At 35.9% G+C, this 25648-nt stretch overlaps 1 protein-coding gene across 1 annotated transcript; it reads right to left on the bottom strand.

The window, feature by feature from the left end:
* Positions 1–2220: 2220 nt before the first annotated feature.
* TENT5D (terminal nucleotidyltransferase 5D) lies at positions 2221–25648 on the bottom strand. Its single transcript, XM_043974931.1, has 3 exons — positions 25597–25648; positions 25219–25354; positions 2221–10632 (listed from the first exon to the last, which is right to left on the bottom strand). The coding sequence occupies exon 3, from the start codon at positions 10622–10624 to the stop codon at positions 9452–9454; it is 1173 nt and encodes a 390-aa protein (XP_043830866.1). The 5' UTR covers positions 10625–10632; positions 25219–25354; positions 25597–25648; the 3' UTR covers positions 2221–9451.

Here is a 25648-nt window from a genome sequence, read left to right as displayed (position 1 = left end):
TTGTTTCCTGTGAGACAGATCTTAGCCAATGAAACTGAGTCTCCCCTATGGGTCCTGGTGAACCATCCCACATAAGTAAAGTATGGGTAAAGGCTCTCTGGAGATAGACACTAAAAAGGACTCCAGGTATCTGAGTAACTAGTTCACACATAAAGAGGTGTAAGATTATCTTATTAATCCATTGGCAACTAGTGTCACCCAGCACAAAGTAGGGAGGGATTTGAGGGATTGGGATGTTAAATGGGGGAGATAAATGTTGTGAGCTTGTTTAGGAGAGCATATCACCCCCATAGTGGGCCCTGGCACAGAAGAATATGAAGCATGAAGACACTGGGCATTTGGGGGTGATAAAGGGTATGCCAACAAATCTGTAGAGGACAGCTCCAAAGACAGTGTACTGAGGGCTTACCCTGGAGTACACTCCCTATCCCTTTTCATTGCAGAGTGTGAGGGTTTGAATGGCTATGATGTCTTTGTATGTCTTCAGGAGGATGCTAATTACTTTAAAGAAATTGTTTTAGATCACTCATGGATATTTTCTTGTTTAATTTTCTTTTATAGTTCTGCTCCAACATTTGGCAATTCCTGCCATCTCTTTCCTTTATCTGCCTTGGGAAATGATTTGATGGAACCTCAACTCTACATTTTATCTACAACCCTTCTCATACTCACCAGAGGAAAGAATTCTGGACTTGGACCCAGGAGACCTTTTAAGACCCAACTCTGCCCTGTCCTTGCACAATCTCTCTGGACTTCGGTGTCTTAATTTGTAAAATAGGTGAGTAAAATGGCCTTAATGATCTCTAAGGTCCCTTCCAGTTGTACTATTGTACAATTTAGATTTTGTTCCATGAAATCAATACTATGTCTTTTATGTGTCGAAGTGTAGAAAACAGAATTGAAAAGTATGTAGGGTTCATTTCACAAATGTACCAATTTACTATCAGAATTGCATTTAAAAACATAATGTTTTAGTGCTTTCCATGGCTACTAATTGTGATTTTAGAAATATAGATTCTGTAATGACACAGGATGCAAAAAAGGTGAATGTGAAAGCATCTGGGAAGAGCAATTTGTTTATGTCTCATATGAAATGTGATAGAAAATGAAATATACTAATCATCATTATTCTAATGCATTTAATGCCAAGTGGCATTTGCCTCTTGGGCTTAGGGAAAGGAAATACTCCTGCTAGGTTTTTAATGGAAATGAACAGAATAAATTCAAGTGGCTAATTTAGGATGTTGCTGCAAAGAGTATAGGGAGTTTTATTTGGCTGGGAATGGCAAGTCTGAGCAGTGGCAAATTGTGCAAATTGTGCAACCAGTGGGAAAAACTTCCCAGGAGAAGTACCATTAATCTTTTGTCCTTAAAGGATATTGATGCTAATATAGTTCTCTTTCCTTTCTTTCACTATAAAAATACACTTTATTACATATTTCTTTGGCATAGGGACAACATTAATGGCCTCCTTGAATATTACAGAAGATGTCTGTGTTTGCTGTTGTTGTTTTAAAGTGGAGATTGTACCCAACTCTATTCAGCTTTGTCATTTCAAGGTTAATTTGTGATTAATATGAAATAGAGAAAATCTGATTACATTGTCATTTGTAAAGGATATTTCTTAAAATGTTGCTGAATTCCAAATAGGACGGCATTTAGACTAGCTCTCACTCTATCACAAGAAGCATAGAAACACCAATCAATGTGGTCGAATTGGCAGGCTCTATATCCCATACCCTTAGTCCTTCCATGGTACCTTTTTTCCTTTAACCAGATTGGGATATTTACATCTAATGTGGCTACCATCATGTTAATTTCAACACCATTTGTGCTTTTGCCAGGCATAAGATTAAATGAGTCCTAAGTACTACTTATTTGGGGGAGAGAAGCAAATGAACAATACAACTGTAAGTCAAAAGAAGTTTGGGAAGTGAATGTAACATATGCCATCTATATCACTATGCTATGTGGAGAAGGGTTATCTGTTGGTTAATCTATTATGAATTATTGAGAGCCATTAGACACTCTGAGGGCCATCCCCCCTTATGTTCCCCACATACAACTTCTAATGAAGCCAGTGGGGATTATGTCCAAATTCCAGAGGAGAATTTTTTCCTAAATACTTTTCCAAACACATCACACACATTTAATTGGTGACATTTGAAATAACAAGCATTTGATCCATTAAGTAGCTGACACATTGGTGCGTGTTTCACAGTGATTTTATTTCAGAACTCATTTTAATCTAATAACAGAGTCTCCACGATGCTTATTCAACACAATTCACAGAAAGGCATAGAACACATCTAACCAAACAAGGGGAAAGTGCTATTAGATAAGAATATGCTTACAATGGTAGAATCAGTTTCTTTAAATTGTGGTGTTTTTATTTTAACCACAAAAACTTACACTTTTTATATAGCATTGCAACTTCTGTCAACAATAATATACTACTTTCCAAAACAGAACATGCAATTCTTACTTAGACACATACTAGCAATAATCAGAAAATAGTAAAGAGAACCATTTAAATTTAGATTATAGTAAACATTAAACCAAAAAGAACTGTATATCTTAGCCAACTTATCCTAAACATGTCATAGTCACCTCACAGGTGCTCCATCTATGCTATCCACAAAACTTTCCTTTAGAGAAGCATGGCAAATACTTGAAAACACATTAAAATGATTGTAGTAAAAATTCAAACGATAGCAACATGAATTATGAGATAAAGACACTGAAAAGCCTTTATAAAGCTATATGAATGCACTGCTCTTATCAACTGTTGTGTGTCATGTGAAAACATAGGCCTTCTTGATGTGACAATATAGAAAATCATAGGCCATCAGCAAGCTCACTTGAGGTCCCTGGGTAATGGATGTTTCTGTCACTTTCTATCTCCTATAAACTATTCCTCACAAAGTAATTATAACCCCCGTTTCCTAAATTTTCTTTAAGGCTAAACAACTGATTTTGAATGAAGTAAGGCTCAAAATAAATCTGTAAGGTAACTGTTTTATGGATTCATCACGCCTGCCTTACTTTTTCTTTCTGATTTCCAACCCTTCTTGTCTGAAACAAATTCTATATTAGAACAGTTTCAAGTTAATTTATTCTGCATCAGATGAATTGGTCTATATCCCATTGGAATAACGCCATTGAAGTTTTTCTCATATCTAATCATTATGAAGGTCTGATCAATTACTCAGTGTACTGGGGCTGGGCCATGAAGACCAAACATCCAAGTAAGTGATTCCTTTCTCTGATACCGCTGCCCTCTACTCTTTCCTCAGCAGTGTTTTTTTTTTTAATTACCCAGAAAATTGCCTCACTTCTTCACTTTGCTAGGCCCTTCAATGTCCAAGAGACTTTTTTTAAAAGAAAGAACTTTATAACTACACACTTTTCAAATAAGCATTTAAAGGTAACGCCACTAACTTGAGCGGCGGCAAGTGACTTCATGCCATATATATATATACAAGAGCAACAGGAATCTGATTGTTTCTAACAATAGGATGACTGAATAAGCAGACCATGAGGAGCAGGACTGGTCACTTCTAGTATCTTCATGATCCATCTTGATTGCCATATGATATGTGGATGGACTGTTTCAGCTACAGGGACTAAGTTTGGGTCCCTTCTGCATACTACAAAAGATGTCTCACCTGTTTAATTTTTGTTCTCTTTTGATAGGATATTGTATGTAGTTGTACTTCTTTAATGTTTAGCCTTTTGGCGATTGGCATGAAATAGAAATAATATGGTGTCTCCATTAGAAAAAAAATTAAGGTTGTGTCTGCACAGGGAAACTGTACTAAATCAGAAACAAATGTTCTGATTGGGTTCAGTCAGTTTGTCTTATCTGGATAAAGCTGGAACTTCCAGGTACTGGGATGCCCCCCTACAAATAGGCTAGGCTGTCCAGAGCCAATTCAAGCTTTCTTTCAATTCAATTTAGCATCCCATCATGGGCACAAGGCAAGTATATTTGATCAGATGTGTTTGGATTTTATTTTTTCAAGGAGCAGCAGCAAAATGGCTTTACCAATTCTGAGCTCTCTGTGTCACCTTTAGCTCTAACATTAGTCATCTGTCAACTGGCATACCAAGCTGCATTAGCTACATGAAAGTCAAACCTAAACATGTGGCCATCACCAGAATACCTCCTACCCGGTCTGAGCAGGCTCAGCTATAGCAAATTTAGGCAATGACAGAATAGGCAAACTGGAGGCTCTCCTTTCGCAATATATTGAACCAAAATTAGCTAACAAATGGAATACTGTTAGAGTTTGAAAAGGCATATTAGTTTTAAAAATAGTTCATTCTATGGGAAAGATTATTTCAAAAATATTTTGTGAATTTTGACTTATAATTTATTACAAATTTGATTGTAAACTAAAATCTGGTTTTTAAAATGTTTTGATTATTTAAAAAAATATTTTTTTCTGAGATTTGCTTAAGATGTCAGCCCATTAACTATTTATTTCAACCCCTCCCCCCTCAAAGTGCAATTCTGCATCAATTTAAAGTCTGGCATCTATTTAAGAGAGTAATCAAATTAAAATATTTTCCTTCTTTAAAATGCACGGAATTACTGCTTTGTTCCGATTGAAAAATGCATGTTCATCTTTAGAATTATAGTGTCTGAATTTTTAAGGTTACTCTACCACTTTTGATAAGGGAAATCCTGAACAATCTGGTCTCTTAAAGAGGATTCTCCCATCCACTATAACTGTGTGAAAGCCTCTTTCATTGAATTATACTCTTCATGTAATCAAAATCCTGCTCGACCCTAAACAAGCAATGATGGTTCTTAGGCTAGGCATTAAGCTTTATATAGATTACTTTTAATTTTCATAAGATTCTGAGTGGGAATAAGTTGAATTTCTCCACTCTGAGAGTGGTATCATAAATATTAGCAGATATTGGGAAAGGTAAGAGTTCCATGTTATGACAAGCCAGAATTATGAATGGCTGCTCTTGGGGCAAATAAGTATCAACATCTGGGAAATATAAAGATTATCCTAAAGATTTGGAAACCTCTTTAGAGGTATTCTCATCAACTCAGTAAATATTCATTGACTTTCATGTAAATTTCTAGTTTGTGATATACTAAACGTATGCTTCCACCACATTTTAAAAATCAAATAACTTCTTGCTAGCTCACCTTCTATTTTGGTACCTGTTTTATTTATCCAAGAGATGATCATGCTTTTTATACTGGGTAAAGATGGACTTAGGTACTTTTAAAAGGATTGAATTTTAACCTTCAAAAAGCTGTTATTATTTTTCACAATCTCCTATTTAAAAAGGCTTTTTGCTGTCATCAAGCTAAAATAACTCCACTGTAAACCAAATTTAGAGAAAATAGTGGATACTTAGGTAGGGCTTGTTCCATGAATGATTATTGCTTTTTTTAAGGCTTTTTATCTATCCTGTGTGTCAGTGTCACCCTACAGAACTTCTGAAACTTATTTGGAAAATAATTTACACAGAAACCATTTAATGTACTTTTTCCAAAAAGTCACTTACCCAATTTAACAAAAGTAATTTTAAAAACTCTTTTCCCAATATGTCCCCTTTTAAATGCTGACTAATACTTTTCAATTTCATATAGAGACATGGGCCACTTTTTAAATAATTACAAAGGAAAATTAAAATACACTTATCTTTTAAAATACATTTAGGAGTTAATTGGCACAAGTGACTAGATTTCTTGATTTAGCCCCAAATTTCTCATTAGTATTTCCTTAGAGATTTAAACCAAGTCCATACAGACATTTCTTGTTTATACTTATTTTGTCCAATTGTTTGAAAAGTTAAATTTTATTCTCTTACTAGTGGTCCAGAATATGAACAATTCTTCTGTAAAGGACTGCGCTGAAAATGACATGTTTCTACTGAATATGATAGTGGTGCAATGGCACTTATCACACTCATCACAGTCATCATTCTCATGGAGACATGCTCTGATACTTCCATGGCTGTGTATATCCTAAGTCAATAATTCACTTGTGCAAGTATGAGCATCCAGGGTCGTCTATAATGTCAGTGCAAATTATTGACCCTTGAAGGACATGGTCCAAATGTCACCACTGATCTGTATAGAAATAAGTGCAGTGGAATAATTCATTTGGAAACCACTTGCCTTAATGCCAGTACTCGGTGGTATCAATTTAAACTTGAGTCCCACAAGTACAATTTTTGTAAAGAAATTCTCCCTCCTGGCCACATTCTTCCCCAAAATGCCTTCTACACGTGACCTGGCAGATGCTAACTATAACTATTGTCTTATTTTTCTAATATAAATCAGTGCCTTGAAGTCTTGGCTCTAAAAGGGTCATAGGGATTATTTAATCCTTTTGGGAATGAAGAAAAACATTCATGATAGTTTACCTACATTACTTGATGCTCTCTCAAAAATACATACAAAACCAAATGGGTTTTTCTTTGTTTCTAACATTTAGTAGATTCATGAAACACTATGCTGAAAGCCCAATTGCTCTAGCTCTTGTTTTAAAATGAACTCGGGATACTTCCTAACCAAAAAGCTTAATCTTACTATCCCAATTTTCTTTAAGATGGACATTGGACACATTAGCTAAGGAAATGTTTCTATATACAAGTCATTTTAAATCATCCCCCCAAATTTTGCCAATTGACAATAAGTTTGATATCCATAAAATATAGAACATTATGGTGGCAAGAACCCTACATTTTTGGCTTATTAAAGTTGTTTCACCAGGTGAAATTCTAGTACTGGACCAAGATGTTCTTTCAGATGGGCTTTCTGGGAAATCAATCTGATGCTGTAAGCCTCAGCTCAGAATGCATGCAAAGGTGGTCAAGGGTTGGGGAATATGCAAGGGTAACAACTCCCACCCCTAAAATGAAATGAGCTATGTACAATATTGAGCCAGAGTCTTGCATGTTCTCTATTCCCTCAGGAGGTCCGAAGGTCACTGTTAAGTTGTCTGAGTGAGAAACATCCCAACTAATTTCTCAATGATCTGAAATAATATGGCTTCCCAAAGCACTAGCTTAATCTGTATGAGTTGCTTATGCAGTGGGGATTGTAATTCAGCATAAAACGTTTTGGGGAGATGATTGGGCAGGGAAAGCCTGAAAAATAAGGCTATTTATTATCTCCCTTTAAAGAACTGGTTTTCTCTCTAGTAATAGCTTCATAGTCTCAGGTGAGGATTCCCACTTGACAGAAAATATGTAATGTATGTGCCAGTAAATTCTGTCCTCCAATGAAAAAGTATATCAAAGGGATAAGTGTGTGGCTTTGCAGCCATCAAAGTCTCATAGAAAGGTAAGTTTACCAGGAATAATTGGGGTCCTGGTGATAACAACCTCAGCAGAACCCCTTGAGGATTCTCCTTTGTAGGCTTTAAGGAATTAACATCACCAGTTGAACCATTTAAGAAGCAGATGGATTCCTTGACAGCCAGGTATACCCAAATGCTTTCAGATAGTTAGGGTTCTAGGTAGTAAAATGCTACTTGCAGATAATATCATTTATACTGACTCACCATTACTGTTATAATTCTTCTTTAGATCTTGCCACAGATGATTTTCATATGTGTTCTTGTCAGATGGTTTCATGTTTCATAAGGATATAATAAAGCAAATGGCCCTTTGTTATTTATACACAGGCAGTCATCAATAATTTCAACTAAGAATATGCTAAGGGTGAAATCTGACTAACTATCTTTCGATGAGAAAATTACACTTGTTCTTTATCTACCACTCACAGGTGGACTATTAGTGCAATCTTTTCCCTTTGTAGATCACTTTCCTACTTTGTCCCAAATACTAGAAAAGCAAGAAATGAGGCCATATAACATTGAAATCGATACTGAGAACCCTAATGCTCTGTTACATATATGTGTATATGTATATATATATATATATATATATATATATATATATATATATATATATATATACACACACACACACACACACACACACATACACACAGAAAGTTGTGCAGTGGTGTGAAAAATGTCAGGTCTCAGAAATATTGTTTAGTTCAAAATACCACATTTTTGTACTTTTGTGTCTGGTACTACTATAAAGAAAACAAAACCTGGTTGAAATAAATACTTAATTTAAAATGAATATAAGATTCTTGAAAGAAGCATCCTATGGTAGGGGACTAAACTTCACTTTGTAACACAATGTAAAATGGAGAACTCAGAATGCAAATCAGACCCGAGAAAAAATGCTGGAAGCCTTCTAGCAGTGTTACATCCGTTAACCCTAGAGGTTACTTTCACCTTCTCCGCATCATCTCCTAGAATATTATTCCCAGGTGAATACATATGTGAAAAGGGGAAAAACACAAAACATTTGATCTCATAGGTAGATTTGCAAACAACATATTTGATCTGCTAAGTAAATATTAGAGAATTTGGCATTGAGCAGGTCCACTTGCAGAATAAATTACAGCGTTCAGGGGAAAACTGACATAGGGAGGTATTGAGTGGCATGTTGGAAACTGATCTTTGGTAAAAACAAAAGAAACCCCAAATGCTTCATTTCCTGTTCGTGAGATCATCTGCTCCTATCCTATATACACAGACTTATTAAAATGGAGGACAAATTTATAATGAAATTGTAAATGCCACTATGAAAAGATTTCAAAATGCCACAAACCTGCCTCGTTTTTTCCCTGTTTGCCACTTGGCTTATGTTTCTGTTGGACAATTATTTACAGAACGCTTCTGCATGTGGAATTGATCATTTATCATTTAGTGGGGAAACCAAAATGACCTGCAGAGGTAATCTTGATATCTATTGTACAGATGTTGTTTCATCTTCTCAGAATTTGATCAATTATATAATAAACAAAAGTCTCATTTGTGAGATGATGATTAACAGCCTGTTTTTGCAAAAGTATTTTTGAACTAAGTAAGGTAAGATTTTTGCTTTTGACCCTATATTTGCTTAAAGAAGATCCATGCTTGCTGAATCCATCATCTTAATATCTTCTGAATCTGGGACCTCTGAAATTAGGCATTTCTACTTTGTCAAATGCTTGGATATTTTCTTGACGTGGTAACTGAAATGTTTTAAGGGATAAAATGGTTCTGGTTGTGTTTGATTATAAAACTTTGTGGCACTTGGCATCACTGAGCATCTGTATTTGGAGACTAGTCTTTTCTTCGTTTCTGTTAAAGATGAAAACACCTCTAATGCATTTCTTAGGAACACTCAAAAGTCACTGTAAATGGCAAAGTCACAGTTAGTTTTTTGTTTCGTAATTTGGTTTGGGTTTTTTTTTCATGTCCTGCCTTTATGGATGGTAGATGGTATAAAGTGTGACTAATAGGAAATAACTGGTAATCTGAAAAAAAAAAGATTCTAAAATCAATGAGATTTGAAAACTTGCTTTCAGAAGGTCTTTATTTCTGCTGGTTTTCTGCTTTGGTTTTACTTAAACCAAACCACCCTGCACATGGATGTGCAGTGGGTATGACTGATAGATGAATGGGTGTCCATGAGCCACGTAGTAACTGCTGAAATTTCTATCAGCGACATACGGAGCAGGCTGGTAATAGCAGGTCACATTGGCTGTGTTGGGTATGATGTTTTGTTCTCCAAGCACTTTTAGAGCCAGAATGGTGATCATATTCAGGGTCTGTCTTCTTTCGTGCCCCATGAGGCAAACGGTGCTTTCGTTGACAACACCACGCAAGGTCATCAGGTAGTCATATTTGCTGTTCTCTTCACCAACGAAATGGTTACGTAGGTAGGACTCAATCTTCTTTTGTTGCTCATTCACATCAGGAAAATCAATGAAGAATCTGGAACACATGTAACGCTCCAAGGTTTTGATTTCCGTCTCACTTGCGGGCTTGAAATCACGGACCAGTAGGTTGCTGTACTTGAGAAGGCCTCCACCTCTAATTTCTTCAGGGTTTCTGGTGGAAATTAGCTTGTGTCGCAGATGATCCATTGCTTGCTCGAAGTCTCCATACATGCTCTCTGCCACAATAACAGGGTAGGATTCTTCGCTCAACACAGAATTGACATCCCTGTAGACCTCCAGAAGGTTGGTTAGGATTATCTGGAAGGAATCGACACTGAATTCAAACTGACGTCTAAGCGAATTCACGAACTTGAATTCCATGTTCTTCCCAGTGTTGTTTGACAGAGAAATGAGACTCCAGCGGTCGTGTTCAGTGGAAACTTTCACCATCTTCTGGACATAAGCATCTTTCATGGTCTGTGCCGTGATCTTCTCTTTATTGACACCTTTTGGGAAGAAGTCTTGCAGACAATTCAGAACAGCCTCCTTAACAATATGAAATTCTTGCTCACCTAGATACCCAATACCAAAAATGATGTCGAGATCCTTATAGCTGGTTCCATTCTGCTTTGCAAGGATGTGGCTAGCTGTTGAACCATTCAGACGAATATCTTTGATGATAATTTCTCTCTTCTGGAGTTCATCTTGTACCACGAGGATGATATCCTTGGTTTTCACATCCAGTGTTGGGAAATTTCCTCTTCCATGAATCGGTACCACTTCACTTAACACTTGATCTAGTATTTTAACTTGATCCCAGGTGAGATTGCAGAATCTTCTGTCTAAGTTTTCAGACATTGTTGCGTCTGTAGGGTTAAAGAAAAATGTTGAAAAAACAGGTTAGATTCTTAAGTATGGTTTGACATATACATAAAAAACTAGAAGAAAAAAAAAGTCTCCCCTTACAGAAGACAAGTTTTAAGTAGAGGCAGTAAATTAACAACAAGGATTTAAAATATTGAATAAATGTTTAAATATTAATGTTTGATTTTAAACTTGAACACATTCCTGCTGTGGTTGGGCGGTTATGTTTAGTTCTAGATAATACATTTTAAGGGCCATCAACCAATTGGAGGGGGCCCAGAAGAGAGTGAACCAGGATAGTGAGAGATTTAAAAACCTATTATATATGAAAAATAGCTAAAGAAGTTGAAAACATTGAGTCTAGAGAAGAGAATATTTGGTGGGGAGGAAGAGGTAGCTAGGGAATGGATATGGCAATTGCTTTTAAATGCTTGATAGATTTTCTTATGCTGTCAGGAGTAGATAAAATTGTTCAGCATTATTCAAGAAGGCAGAATTAGGGTACACAATGATCAGGAGTCAATAGTTCTGGTTCCTAGTTCTGCCTCTGCCTTGTATTAGTTGTGAGACTTTGGGAAAGTCACTGAACTTCTCTGGCTATTACTAAAAATTCATCACTTGATGGCAGCCCCAGAAATAAGCCTATCTGAATTTAAGCCGGTCATTGGTACAATGCTATCACAGACTCTGAATTTGAAACCTTTCTAGCATGTTAGAACCTGCCAGATGGCGGATTCTAAGAACTCAGAACTTATTGGAGGTGTGATACCATACCATTATTGTACTGCACACAGTATGCATTCAATAAGTTTTTGTTGCCTGAACAAATGATTTATACTTATTGATAATGTCCTGGTGTTTGAAGTGTTATTTGTGTAGTATGATACACGAAGGGAAAAGGTACATCATTAAAACAATGTACAAAGGATTGACCAATAATGTTCATTGTCAATGACAAATAATTTTACTTTTATTATTTGTAGGTAGTTTTAATAACTTGAAATGAAATAATGTATAGAATGTATATAATAGCCTTACTATAAAGAACTCAAATGAGTTTCACAAAAGCTAATCTTATCTTTCCAATATCTGTAAGATAGCTAGAAAATGTATGACCCCTAATTTATGGAAAATAAAAACTAAGGGCAAAAATTTTCAGACTTTCAAAGTTATCAAAACAAGAGAAAAAAGGAAACACAAACACCAGCTACCTAAGCTTTCAAAATTCTCACTGCAGATGTGCAAGATGATCTCACGGAATTTCACAGAGGGGGGTAAGTAATTAAATTTGTGTTATGTGTATGAACACCATGGATGCAATTAAATATAATTATACAATTAGGTAATTAGGTACAATTACAGTGATTACATGAATCTTCAAAGACTCTATTAAACAGCCTATGCCAAATAAGTCTACAAAAGTAAATAAAATGTACAGTTAAGCAATGAGCCTGAAAATTCTGACCACCAGTTTGCCACTGGTGACCAAAAGCTTCCTTCTATCTTAAAGACATAACCTGGGGATGGGGCACTTTTAACCCTGGGCCCTGGTTCACTATTTTTCTGACTATAGACCCAAATGATATAGAATTTAAATGAGGCTCATGAAAATGGTTATTTGAGCTATTCAGGATGATAGAAGATCTGGACATGTTCAAGACTTTACTGTCCTTTGCTGTATTTGAAGTCAGAGAACATAAATTTGAGTCCTGGCTCTGCTGCTTATATTACCTGTGTGACTTAAGCAAATCACCACATCTTTCTGGGCCTCAGTTTCTTTAAAATGAGGGTAGTGGTGGAATATAGAGTCTATAAGATCCCTTTGAGCTCTAAATCTTTGATTCTATTTCTGAACAAATATAAGATCTGAAACTAGGACAATATTTTTTAAAGATTCCAAGCATTTTACGAATATGGAATTTACTAAAGGCAGTATAATGTCAGAATTGGACACAGGTGTAGAGATCCATTCTCTAAAGTATCTAAAGATATGTTTAGAATAAGAAACCTCTCATTCTCTCTGTCTCCGTCTCTCCCCTCCCTCTCCCCCTCTCTCCTCTCTTTCTTTTTCTGAATATACATGTGTGTGTTATATGTACTTATTTGTATGTTGTCTCCCCCATTAGAATGAAAGCAAAGGCTTTTTGCCCTTCTTTGTGAGGATAAATGAATTGGTTTGTGATATCAAATGAAAGGGTTCTGATATGTAAAAAAAGCATTTTAATTGATTAAATAGCAAAAGACTCCCAAAAGATAGCCTTCTAGAATATAATTTCCTGGGTTAATGGCAGAAAGTGTAAAGCCAGAATTGTAGAGATAATTTGCATGTTTTGGTTATCCATGGCCCCTGTATTTGCTAGACTGTTGAATAAGACCTATACATTTCTTAAACTATAATTTTGTCTTAATATGCACATGAATTTTTTTCAATAAAATGTCATGCTGAAAACTGAAATGCATATATTTTCTGAACCATGTGAGCAGAAAAAGGATGAAATTGCTTTGGCAGTTTGTAGCTAAATTCTATTAATCTTTTTCTCAAAGGTCATAAACATTGCTCACTTTTTAAAAAACCTCCATGCTGACTCATAGATCAATTTTGTTATTTCTTGGAAACTTTCATTTAAAAATCAGTAGAAACCAAGTTTATAAACCCAAAAGGTAAATTAACTTTCATAAATTACAGAACAATAATGACAGCATTATGGGGTTTTAAAAGCAAAATGTATAGATTTTAAGAAATGAAGTTTTTAATCTTTCTTGTTCAGAACATACACTTAAATACATAATACTGGTACTAAATACTATTTCAGTTCGATAATTTCCTTCTCTTCTTTCATAAGCAATGCTCCAATAACAACAACTATCTTTTCAATAACAATTCACATTGTGTTATAAAATTGGGAGCTAGGGAAGGAAAAACTGATGATGCAAATTCATTTATTGTTCTTTCCCTACCATCACAAGTTTTAAAGAGCCCCAAATGATTTGTTTCCACCTTAAGTATCCTTTCTCTCCAAGTATATTTATATTAGGTCGCAAATGTATTTGAAGGAAGAGGGTATCCTGAGAGAACTTTTGGCCACGAAGAAAGCAGAAGTAGAGAAGAGCCTGATGACTTTTCTAATCTAGAATCCTGACTTCTCCAGAAAACTGCCCTACCGTCATCCTCACTCTCTCTCATCTTCAATCTCCCTATCTGAAGGATCCTTCCCTCCTGCTTACAAACATGCCCATGTCTTTTCAGTCCTTAAAAAACCCTAACTTGATGCTCTCACCCCCAGTAGTTATCATGCTGTCTCTCTCCCCACTTTCATGTCTTAAACTCTTTGACAAAGCCATCTACAATCAATTGGTGGCTCACTCCTTCTCCACTCAGTCTCTTCTAATCTCTGCAATCTGGTTTCTGACCTCATCATTCAATTGAAACCTCCCTCTCCAAAGTTACCAGTGCTCTTTTAACTGCAAAATCCAATGGCCTCTTTTGAATCTGTATGTTCATTGACCTCTGTGGCAAGAAAACATTGTCAATCACCCCCTTTTCCTGGATACTCTTCCCTCTTTAGGCTTTTTTCTCTCCTGGTACTCCTATTCCTAACCATTTCTACTCAAGCTCCTGTGCTAACTGTTCATATATCTTATTTCCTCTAACAGTGAGTGTTCCCCCGACCCAAAGCTCTGACTTAAGCTTTTGTTTTTTGCTCTGTTCTGTCTCCCTGATGATCTCACAAGCTCCTATGAATTCAATGATCATCTCTTTGCAGACGATGCTCAAATATATATCCAGCCCTAGTCTTTCTCTGAGCTCAAGTCATGCAGCTCCAACTGCCTCTTGGCCATCTCAAACTACAACTATTCTGAGATTTCACATCACACCTACCAAATTTGCTTTCTGGGATAGCAGTTGATACTTCCCCTATGCCTGTTTCTTCTTGTCACCATTAAGAAAACTACTCAGTGATATTATATAAAGAGGTTCGTATAATTTCAATAATAAGAATTTCATTGTGGCAAATAAATTGATTTAATGTTAATTTAAAAAATCTTTTATAGTGCCTTTTATTTTTTACCCTGAGAGGTAGCATGAAAGAGGCATTACAATTCTTCCATGATCCCAAATCTTTTTATTTGTGAAAAATGGAAGTCAGTGCAAGTTTAGTTTTTAGTTCTTAAGACACCTCCACATAGTCTTCACGAGGCTCTATTCACTAACCCATCATAATTATCACGAATGAAATTTAAAGAGAAGAAACCACATTTTAGCTACCAAATCTGAAAATATTTCCAATAAATTACTGCAGAGGTTGAGATTTTCTGACTCAGACAATTCCCAAATGGGACAACTCCTCCCACCATCATACTGCCTTCTTAGATTCACCCCCTCATGTATTGTGAAATACAAGCTCACAGATTTCAGTTTTGATGAGGTGCTAAAGAAAAGAAAACTTCAAGCATCTCAAATACATAATGGCATCATGCTTTATCACATAGTTTAGAGAGAAGCAACCTGCCATAGCTTGAGAATGGGAATAAGATTTGAGTTTTAATCACTTTCGCTAATTAGCTGTGGCACTTCTTGCAAGTCACTTACCTGTGTCTCAGTTTCTTTATCTATAAAATGGGGTTCTACTTTTGGAAGTATGTGCTTTTATCCACCAGGACAGGACAAAAAGGCTTAGAGAGACCTTTCTACCCCCAATCATCCCCCTACTCTCAGTATTATAAAATGAACAAAGTTGGCAACCTCGCAATCTCAGTCCCAATAAAGCTTTAAAGTTCTGACTTGTTTCTACAAAGTGCTAACTTAAGAACCATTTGTAAACTAAGAAAGCTCCAAAATATAGACAGAAAACTTCCCATTTTAAAGATGTGGTTTTTAGATTTATGTGGTACACAACATAAATAAAAGAGTTAAATAAAGGGACTGCAGAAAACACATATTGTGGCCAGGTGATATGCACTGGTATAAATTAAACATTAGTACCCTGCTTGAAATACAAACTGCCTTTCATATGCTTTGGTTGAAACTACCACATGTAAATGGATTATTCATTTATTAAACACTACTACATCAAATCTAAATTATTTGTCTTGAATTAAAAAATCTTCAAAAAGAGGGCCTTATTATACTTATCTAATCTATTTTATGACCCTCAATACAAATCTACCCTTTTATCCATCTGCACATCCATCAAAATTAACCAGTCAGTATTTTGAGCACCTATTTGTGCTAAGCTTTATGCTGGTTGCTGTGGCAGATTAAAAGTATAAGACATAATTAATTATCTCTCCCCTCAAGTGGCTTACAATCAAGTAGATAAAGGGAATAAACATGAAACTATTAGAAAAACTGAACTGTTAAATTGTGTGTATTTAAATTAATATAAGTTCAAAGGAGAAGTGGGAGAGGAGGGGGTATGATAATGGCTACAAAGCAACACATAACTAAAAATAATTTACGTCATTGGCTTTACAACAGTACTGGTGCATTGCAATCAGCAGGCACTTTACTTGGCACTTGTAAAGTTGAGTTGGAAGATTAGTCATTCGCACCTGAAAAATCTGCACCTCACTAAAACACTGTGTTCCCCCCTCGTGATGGAAATAACAACAGCGCACATTTTTGTGTCCTTGCTTTACGCTAATCAGAAACACTTCAAAGACATATCCTCCAAAGCCAGTTTTTCTTTCACTACGGGGAGATGTGGCTGTCTTTGGCCCCTACTTACATATTTTGGGTTTTGTTTTTTAATTTTTCCAGGGGGTCTATCTGTTCTGGACTTGTATTGCCTAGTATCAACAAAAAATAGAAGGGTCTACAGGGGAAAAGGAGCACATATAATAGCCTACTCCTAGTGATTTTTACATTTTAGGGGACCGTACTGGTGGAGTATTATATCTGCTTTCTCATTATCCAGTCTCCACTTTTGACTCTCTGGTGTTTTAATTGCTGAGGAAACAAGGTGTTACCTCTGCCCCCTCTGCTTCTAAATCTTCACCTTGAAGGTCTATACGCATCTTTTTGTTTGGGGAGGGTGGTGAAAAGGGAGGATGGCCTAGCCTCTGTCTGGTATCATTCACTGTCTATGTGTAGACCCCTTTCACTGCTGCATTGGCCTTGAATCTTGTACACAGACATAGCTCTAGTGTCAGGGTGGGGCTTACATAGTGAGGCCCCTCCAAAAATTCAAGAATGTAATATGTGTCCAGTGCTTAGCACAATGCCTTTCACATAGTAGGCTATCAATAAGTGTTTATTGACTGATTCTGTGTGTGTATACATGCTATTTAATATGAATATGTAGCCTTTGTGCTTGAGCTCTCCTTTACAGAAGCATCCTCTTATATGTCAATCACTCACACACACACAATCAGAACTCATGGATGATTTAACATTTGCTCATCTAACTTATAATTTGCCTCCAATACACTTGCAAGCTCAATATGAGTCGGCAATGTGATATGGCAAGCAAAATGATTAATGTTACCTTAGGCTGTGTTAAGAAGCATGGGGTCACGAGTTCAGAAGATCCCACTATACGCTTCCCTAGTCAGATCATGTCTAGAGTATTTTTATTGTGTTTCGTTCTGGGTACCACATTTTCAGAAGCTGGAGACTGTCCAAAGGACAGCGACCAGCAAGGTAAAAAGCCTCAAGTGAGAACTGAGGATATATAGTTTGAAAATTAAAAGACTCATGGAAGTCATTTCTTTCTTCAAGTATTTGAAGGGCTGTCATGTGGAGAACTTGTTTAACTTGTTCTGCTTGGCCCCTGAGAAGGAAGACCAATAGATGAAAATTGTAAAAATGTAAATTTAGACTTAACATAAAGTAAAAAATCCTAAAAATGAGAGTTATACAAGAAGGGAATGGACTAATTTATGAGGCATGGGAGGTCATCAAGAAAAGACTGGACGACCATTTGTTGGGTATGTTACAGATTAGATTCTTGTTTAAGTGAAGGTTAGATTGGATGGCCTTTGAAGTTTTTGCGACAAACTGAGATTCTGAAAAAAATTAGTGCCTTAAGTAGGGGGAAAACTGACTGGGATCTAATTTTACCCTAAGGCTGGTCTTAAATCTTTTAACAAAAAATACAGTATTGAAAGCAGTCATAATTATAGTCAATTCTTAATTATCCAAATATATAGTTACTTTTTCAATTATCTGTGGTAGCTTAATTCAAGTTCAGGTTTCTTTCACTAGCCTCTCAATTGTGCAGCTACCTTAGAAATATTTATTGCCTGACTTGTAACAAGCCTTGCCCATAAGGAACAAATATTCTACGTGGGGAGGGGAGGTTAGAGATAAGAAAATACAATAGTACTCACCAGCTTTGTTGAGAAATTTAATCTAAATTTGCTATCCAGAGCACAGACAAAGACCAAGTTTTGGTAAATGTTCACAGTACAGAAAGAACCACCATGTGTTTAGTTTTCTATTCCCCATAGTGTTTTGCTTTCATTTAGTGCTCCTGGCCCATCAGAGTGTGTTTGCTGAGCTAGCTGTGGGTATGAATATTTGTGGAAATGCAATGAAATTTTCATAGGCTGTAAGTCCTAATCGGAGCAAAAGCCCTTACTTCAATGATCCCATCATCCGTATAACATGAACAATTATCCCCAGAAAGTTAATAATTTAGACAGAAGCATAATAATAAAATATGTATGTATGTATGTATGTATGTATGTATGTATGTATGTATGTATACATATCACTCTGAGTCTGCTTTCTGTCGGTCACTTACCTCTGTCAGTCATCCTTTTCCTTTTCCTTCTTTACCACTGGCCATGGTCCATATGACTGCAGTAAACAGTGATGATGTGAAAAAGGCCAGGATTTAGAGTAATCAATTGCTGCAATTTACTTGAGAAAGCTTGACAAATCAAGTCAATTTGCTATGTTTTCATGTGAGGTTATGCAGGGATTGTTTCGGTTTGTTTTTTATATAGTCTATGCTGGCAATCAAAGGACTGTGTGTCATATCTACCTTAGGAATGGAATAATGATGGAAGAAAATACAATCATGGTGTGATTACAATATTCTTTCTCAGCCCTCAACCTTGACATATATCTATATAAGAAAACTTTCTAGTCACCCATGGCCACTGGGATGGACTGTTATTTTCTATGTCTTTATTAATCCTTGTACTACATCTTAAGAGAAAATGTGAAAACACTTAGATTTATAATGGAAGGACTCCTGCCAAATGACACAATTAATATGATGACTCGCTAGATCCCTTGGTAAAAATAGGAACCATCATCTTGTCACTGATTAAAAACAAGAATCTACCAAGGGAACCTATGGGGGAGAAAAGGAACAATATAATTCTTTTTGAGGAATTATATCTTAGGGTAATCTGATTAACATAATATACCATAAGATGCCCCAGATCAGGCAGCAATCTTAGCAATAATCTAGTATGGAAACATATGATTGCTCTGAAGGAAATAATGAAGGCAACTGAGTATTCTGGTCAGTCTTCCTGGCCAGAGTATTTATGGCTTCACAAAAATGCTATAGCCCTGCCATTTCTCAAAAGTGATCTTATAAAATTACTTCTTTTGGCATAAAGAAAATTGCAAAAAGAAAATAGAATTTTATAAAATTAATGTTGAGGTTGTGTCTCTCTCTCTTTCCCATTTGTCCCCAGTCACAGGAAAGAAATAGGGCTCACATCTATGACTCCAGGACCAACATAAAAAAGACACCTGGTAGCAGACATCAAGGAAGATTAATGAGCATTCTTTTCCTTATTCTTTTCTGTTCCTTTTTTAACTTTATGAGCCACTTTGCTCCCACGATGGAAGGAGTAATTTATTTGGCTATAGGTGCATACTTGGTCCATTTACTTAGTTTAGGAATTATAGGTAATAGCAGGAATATTGTGGGTAGGATTAGAAGAGTGAATTGGATGCTTGGAATCTGTGAATCTACTGACATTATTTAATTAAGCTAAAAAGCTGGTTCAGGTGATTCTTTCTAGGAGTTTGACAGTGAAGTGGAGGAAAAATATAATATAATAGTTTGAGGCAATGGCTGGATCACAGGAAGGTTTTTTAAATTTACTAGTTCATATTTTAGATAGTATACCATTTTCTTTTTATTAAAATGTTTCTCCACTCTAAATGTTCACCCCAGTAACTTCATCTGCTTTCATGAGTTCAAGTATCATCTCTGTGCAGATGACTTCCAGATCTACATATCTAGCTCCCATCTATTTCTAGGACTTCATTCCCACACCATCACCTGCTTGTTTTCTATTTCCTACTAAATGGTTTGTTGGCACCTCAACATGTCTAAAACAGAACGGCTTATCGTCCCCTCTAAATCCTAACCTTAACTTCCCTCTTCCTGTTGTGAGAATCATCACCTTCTCTGCATCCTAAGTTAGAAACTCTGGAGTCATCCCTGATTTTTGCCCTTCTCTCATTCCCTCATCTATAATGAGCTGCCAGATCATGCTAACTATACTTCTACAAAATCTGGCCCCTTTTCTCTCCACTCACATAGACACAATCTTTGAGGGCAGGGGTTCTTTAGTTTCTTCTCTTTCTATCCCCATTGACCAGCATAGTGCTTTTGCACATAGTAGGTGCTGAATAAAATATTTACTGAAATTGAATGCTATACTTTGCAAAATTCTAGAACACATTTTTCACCTCGAAGTCATCATCATTCTTTCTCTTACTCCCCCCATTCTGATCATTTGCCAAGTCTTGTTAATTCTACCTCCACAATAGATCACAAATAATAAATACTTATTATTACTTATGCTAACAAAGGGGGATATTAATGAGGATATTCCAAATCATGGATAATAACATCTATTTCACATATATTTTGTTTGTCATTGCAGATGCATTTCACCTCACAGAATAGGCATTTCCTTTAAAAATATATATAATTTATTTTTGTCAATCAAATCACATTTTTTCAATGAGTAAAAGTTTAATTTCAGAGATTATCTTCATTTCTGTTCTATCTTCAATTTGCAGAAGGTCCTAAAATTATGTCCCTAGAACATCATAAGCAATCCCTTAAGTCACCAGGAGTACTTATGACAATTATTTTACAAATCTGGATTTTCATATAGTAGGTTTTCTCAAACACTCATACTTAAATGTTTTTCTCCTCTTCCTCTTACCTTTACCTACCCTCCAGCCAATATGCATATTAGATATGCCTTTGTTATATTTACTTAGGTGATTTTGAAATGAATCTTCATTCTCCAAGTACAACCTGACTTGATAATAGCCCAGACTCCAGCTGGGGTGGTAGGAAAATCCCGGTCTGTAATTTTAAAATTTTATATAGATGTAAAATGTAAATATATAAGCATATAGCACTACAAGTTCATTTAGATGTTACTATTTTAACCTCAAGTTTGAAATTTTCCTAAGTTTGAAAATTAAACCTTTCTTAAATTTACCATATAATCTTAGAACAGATTACGTGTGATTAGTTCCCTTGCCTGAGAAATTTAGACATAATTGATCATACATAAAAGTGAATCCCTGTTCATCAGGGACTTTCAAGATGTTATATACATATGTACAATATACATACATACACATATGCGTGTGTTTAAATATACATACATGTAGACATACATTGTGTGTGTGCCATCCCTCCCTGTCGGAGGGAAAGAAAGAGGGAGAAGTGTCATGGCAACCCTCTCTTATTACAAGAAAAGCGTCTCAACTAAGGCTACCTGCTTATGACCAAGCGTTGTCCCAATTTGACAGAGGACAAGACTCTACATGCCTAGATTTAAAGTACTTAATGAACAGTAATTCATTTCTATGTATGACCAATTCGGCTGAAATGTATTAGGCAGGAGTATTAGTGTATGTGTATACACACACACATACATATATATCAGAATACACACATGAGTATATACATAACTAAACATATAATTACATACACATTTATAGAGAATACTTTAATTCATCCATATTGGAGTCAATATAAAAATAAAGCACTTTTGCTGACATGAATGTGATATATTCACTGGGAGACAAAAGCCCTGACAATGAACCAAGGGTGTGAAACATCGGCCAGAGGTCTGCTATACTTGTTTTTACTCTCCCACAAATAATGATTATAGAGATGCATTAATTCAGTGATATGAAGCCTCCTTATCTTTGACTCACTCAAATAGAGTCACTAAGGCATTTATTAGGATATCTGGTCATCAATAAGTCAAGCCCTGTAGGTTCAAAGATAAACTGAAACAGAGGAAAAGCTTGACCACCGTCTTCCCTTCTCTATCACCTAAACTCCAAATCAGGCCACCATTTTGTATGCTCTGTAATATTTTATTGGAAGAATGTATACCATTTTGTTTTTTTCTCTCTAAGGAAAAGGGTTGTTATGTCACATAGGTGGCTGGGCTATATAGAAAAAATAATATCCTTTTTTACAACCACCTAGTGGCAGCAGGCAGAAAAGATAGAGTATTTTCCCACACTATCAGCTAAGAATAATAAGGAAGACAAAAAGCTTTTTAACAATTCATTATTATAACAGTACACACAACCTGAGCCCTGATACTGCACACTTTCTTTGCAATCCTGTACATTTTTTTTTTGGCTAATTTATGTCACAAAGATGGATATCAAAGATGGTAGAAACAGTGAGCGCAAGACTGGAAGTGATTTTTTTTTCCTACCAAGAAAGCTACAGAGCTTCATTTACCCTACTACAGAGAAGGCAAATCAAAAGGAGACATTTCTTTTCAGTGTTTCTGATTAAACACATAAATGGGATTAAAATGAATATTCTGTTCTCCTTTAACTTACCCTATACTAAGGAATAATCATGTGTTTCGAGGTAATTCTACAAGTCAATAACCTCTTGTAGATAGATCACTACTACCTTGGGTCTGCAATAATTAGACACACACATTTTTCTACATATCTATCATATATGTGTGGCATTAAATTAATGGTCTGAATAACCATTCTATCGGAAAATATGCCTCCTGTCTCAATGAAGAGTTCTTTAAATATTTTAAAGACATATATTTAAAAGTCAGGGAAAAATAGAAACAGATTTCATCTTAGTTCACTGTACTCTTAAATAGGATTCTTTTTTAATGTGAAATATTGTGTTAGCCTTAACCAGAGACAGGTGTTTTCCTTGTGGTTAAGTTATAATAATGTCCAAAAGCTATACATGAACTTTAAAATATATGTATAATATTAAATAGAAACCAAAATCCTACAGGACCAATTTTTAAAAGTCTCAGTTGGATTCAAAGAGCTAAACTTTCATTGATAGAGTGAATTTTGGTCACAGGAAGGGAAAAAGAGGTTTGTTTTCAGTTAATCTATGTAAATGTAAAACACTATAAAGAAACTATTCTCTTTTAAAAAATGAGTGCTGACAGAGACTTCCCATGAAGATCTTCTTAAAGATTCACATTGTATCTACCAGTTCCTATAAATCTTATACCTATTCCTATTTTATAAATTGCTTGAAAAATTATCCTGAATAGAAGACATTTGTTACAATATAGCATCAAGTTGTTCCTCTTTTATATGGATTTTCTTGTTAACCCCTCATATCTGAAGGATTTAATCAGAAAGGCATATATCAAGTTAAAATCTGACAAACTAGTGCTTGACTAGGCTAGTTGCCATTTTTAAGGAAAAGTTCAAAGGAAGTCTAAGTATATTTCCAGTCTTTTAAAATTTTTCATTAAAAATCACATTGTGCTTAATCACAATGTTCTGGCTTATAATCCTCCTTGACTTAAAGTACTTTTAAATAAAAAAAATTGAAATAATCTGCAGTGCTTAATTTATAATTAAAATGTAGCTATGCATTATTTGAAGAGTCATACACAACAGAATAAAGGAAAAGAATGGCGCAGTCATAGTATTCATGCTAAGATGCTATTTGCATACTTAAATGAAGCTTTTAATATCCTCTTGATGCAATTTTTACATTAACTGACCACTGCGCTTGAGTCATAGAACAGCACTTACATTACGGAATATTCTGTCATTTATGCTATAGTTCAATTGTGCTGTTAAAATAAGGATATACAATTTAAAGATTCAAAAGGGAGTTCGCAATATCTATTCACTTTCAAACATTAGTCATTTTCAAATTTGGTTCTTAGGATTAAGTCACATCACTATTGTTGCTTAAACAGTTCCATTTTAGGTCAATTCCCAAAGTCCTTTCAATTACAATAAGGTTCATACAACAATACCTGAATAGATCATTTGATTTTTGTCCTAATGACAGAACAATAAATGGGTTCATTATCAACATAAATAAATCACTCAAATATTTACCCCTTGAGAACCGTGGAACTGAAGTGAAATATATTTATTTTTGTTTCCTTGAAAACCAACCCAATTTTGATCATTAAAAATGAAGTTAACATCAAAATCTTTAAATGAAAAACTACATGTTGCTCTTATGATCAAGCCTTTATCATAGACCAAAAGATGATGAAAGTAATCCTAGATATGTAAACAGAAGCTTCTACTAAAAACTCCAAGCACAATATACTTTCTACTCAAATATTTAAACCTGCTCTGTCATTCCTTTCCCTTTATAACCTGTAGGTTTCCAAATATTATATTTTAGCCATCTTTCTAAATGTAAGCAATTAGGAATTCTTGCAGGCTGAGAATTTATCAAATTCCATGACCCTTCGACTTGAATACTATGGAAGGATGGGATATGTTTATTTGTGAAATTTCGAGACTCAGGGCAAAGCTTCAATAAGGTCTTTAGATAGTGACCTAGATGAATGATTTGTCATAATCATTATTCGAATGAGCATCCTAACTGTGGAAAAATCTAAAAGATAGTTAAGAGAATAAATCCATTCCAAATGGCAACTGTAGGATATTCAAACGCATATGGGGTGCAAAGAAACAGAGAAGAGGCTGCCCTCCCCTGGCTGTGCTCACACCCTCCTCACCCCTAAAGTCAGCAGAGAAATTTTAACATTTTTTCTCCCTAATATCCCTAAATGAAATAAAATATAAAAATATTGCATCCTTTAAGACACCACCGCTTTGCAAATCCCCCATAAGGTCAGAAAGAGGAAGAAAGTATGAGCCATAGGGGGCAATGAGCTCCGTTTTTCAGCTGCTGTCCTGTTGCAGGCACATTTACCTCCTCCTAGAAGCGTTTCTAGTGACAGAAAGGACAAGATTGCGCTCCCTGTCAAACGCCCTGGTCAGCAGCAGTGCTGTGGCCACCCACTCTTAAGGCACAAAAAGTGTCTCACAACTGAGGCTACCTGCCAAAAACTAAACATCATCCCAACCACTCTTAACAGGAAACAAGATTCCACATCCCTATAACAGCAAATGATAAGGCGCATACATAAGCTTGATAAATCTTCCGTATGGCAATGTAAGAAAGAAATCCTGAAAAACTCGAAAAGACCACGGGCTTTCGGCAAACTAGCACCTCAGACCATCCCTGTTAAGAAGACAAGAGAAGCTTACCCCTTGGAGAAACTACTGAACACACAATCCAGTACGCTAAATCCACAGTGCACACACAAAAACACTACTGCTAAGAGGGAAGAAAGTAGACACTCACCCAAAGCGTCCAAAGAAGACTAAGGAGTCTGATTCTTCTTTTCCACACACCTTCTCTCCTCACCACTTCCTCAGAGCCTCCGAACAGGAGCTTGAGAGGGGAGATGCCACGACCCTTCGCGGTCCAATTCCGCTGACTGGAATGTCATTCAGCAGCAATGTGGGATAAAGAGGAAAGAAAAGAGAGGTGAGCAAGAATAGAATAAAATTCCCCCAGTCCCTCTCTGTTGGTGTTGAGTTAGACCGACGAGGGAAAGGGAAGGAGAAAAAGAGAAATAGGGAGTGGAAAGAGAGCAGAAATAAAGAAGAGAAAAGAAAGTAAGAGACGGGGAGAGAGGGAAAAAGGTTCAGGGAGAGAGAGATGGAGAGAGAAGCGCACCCTGAAGCCGAGATGGGGAGCTACTGGTGCTCTGGCGCTGCTGCTGTCCAAC

Source organism: Dromiciops gliroides, chromosome X (assembly GCF_019393635.1).
Source record: "Dromiciops gliroides isolate mDroGli1 chromosome X, mDroGli1.pri, whole genome shotgun sequence".
NCBI classification, from domain to species: Eukaryota; Metazoa; Chordata; class Mammalia; order Microbiotheria; family Microbiotheriidae; genus Dromiciops; species Dromiciops gliroides.
The sequence above is the reverse complement of the archived record's forward strand: the minus strand, read 5'-3'. Positions and strand labels throughout refer to the sequence as shown.

Bases quoted from the DNA above. Each gene is read 5' to 3' on its own strand.
- TENT5D (XM_043974931.1), bottom strand. From the start codon at position 10,624: ATGTCTGAAAACTTAGACAGAAGATTCTGCAATCTCACCTGGGATCAA.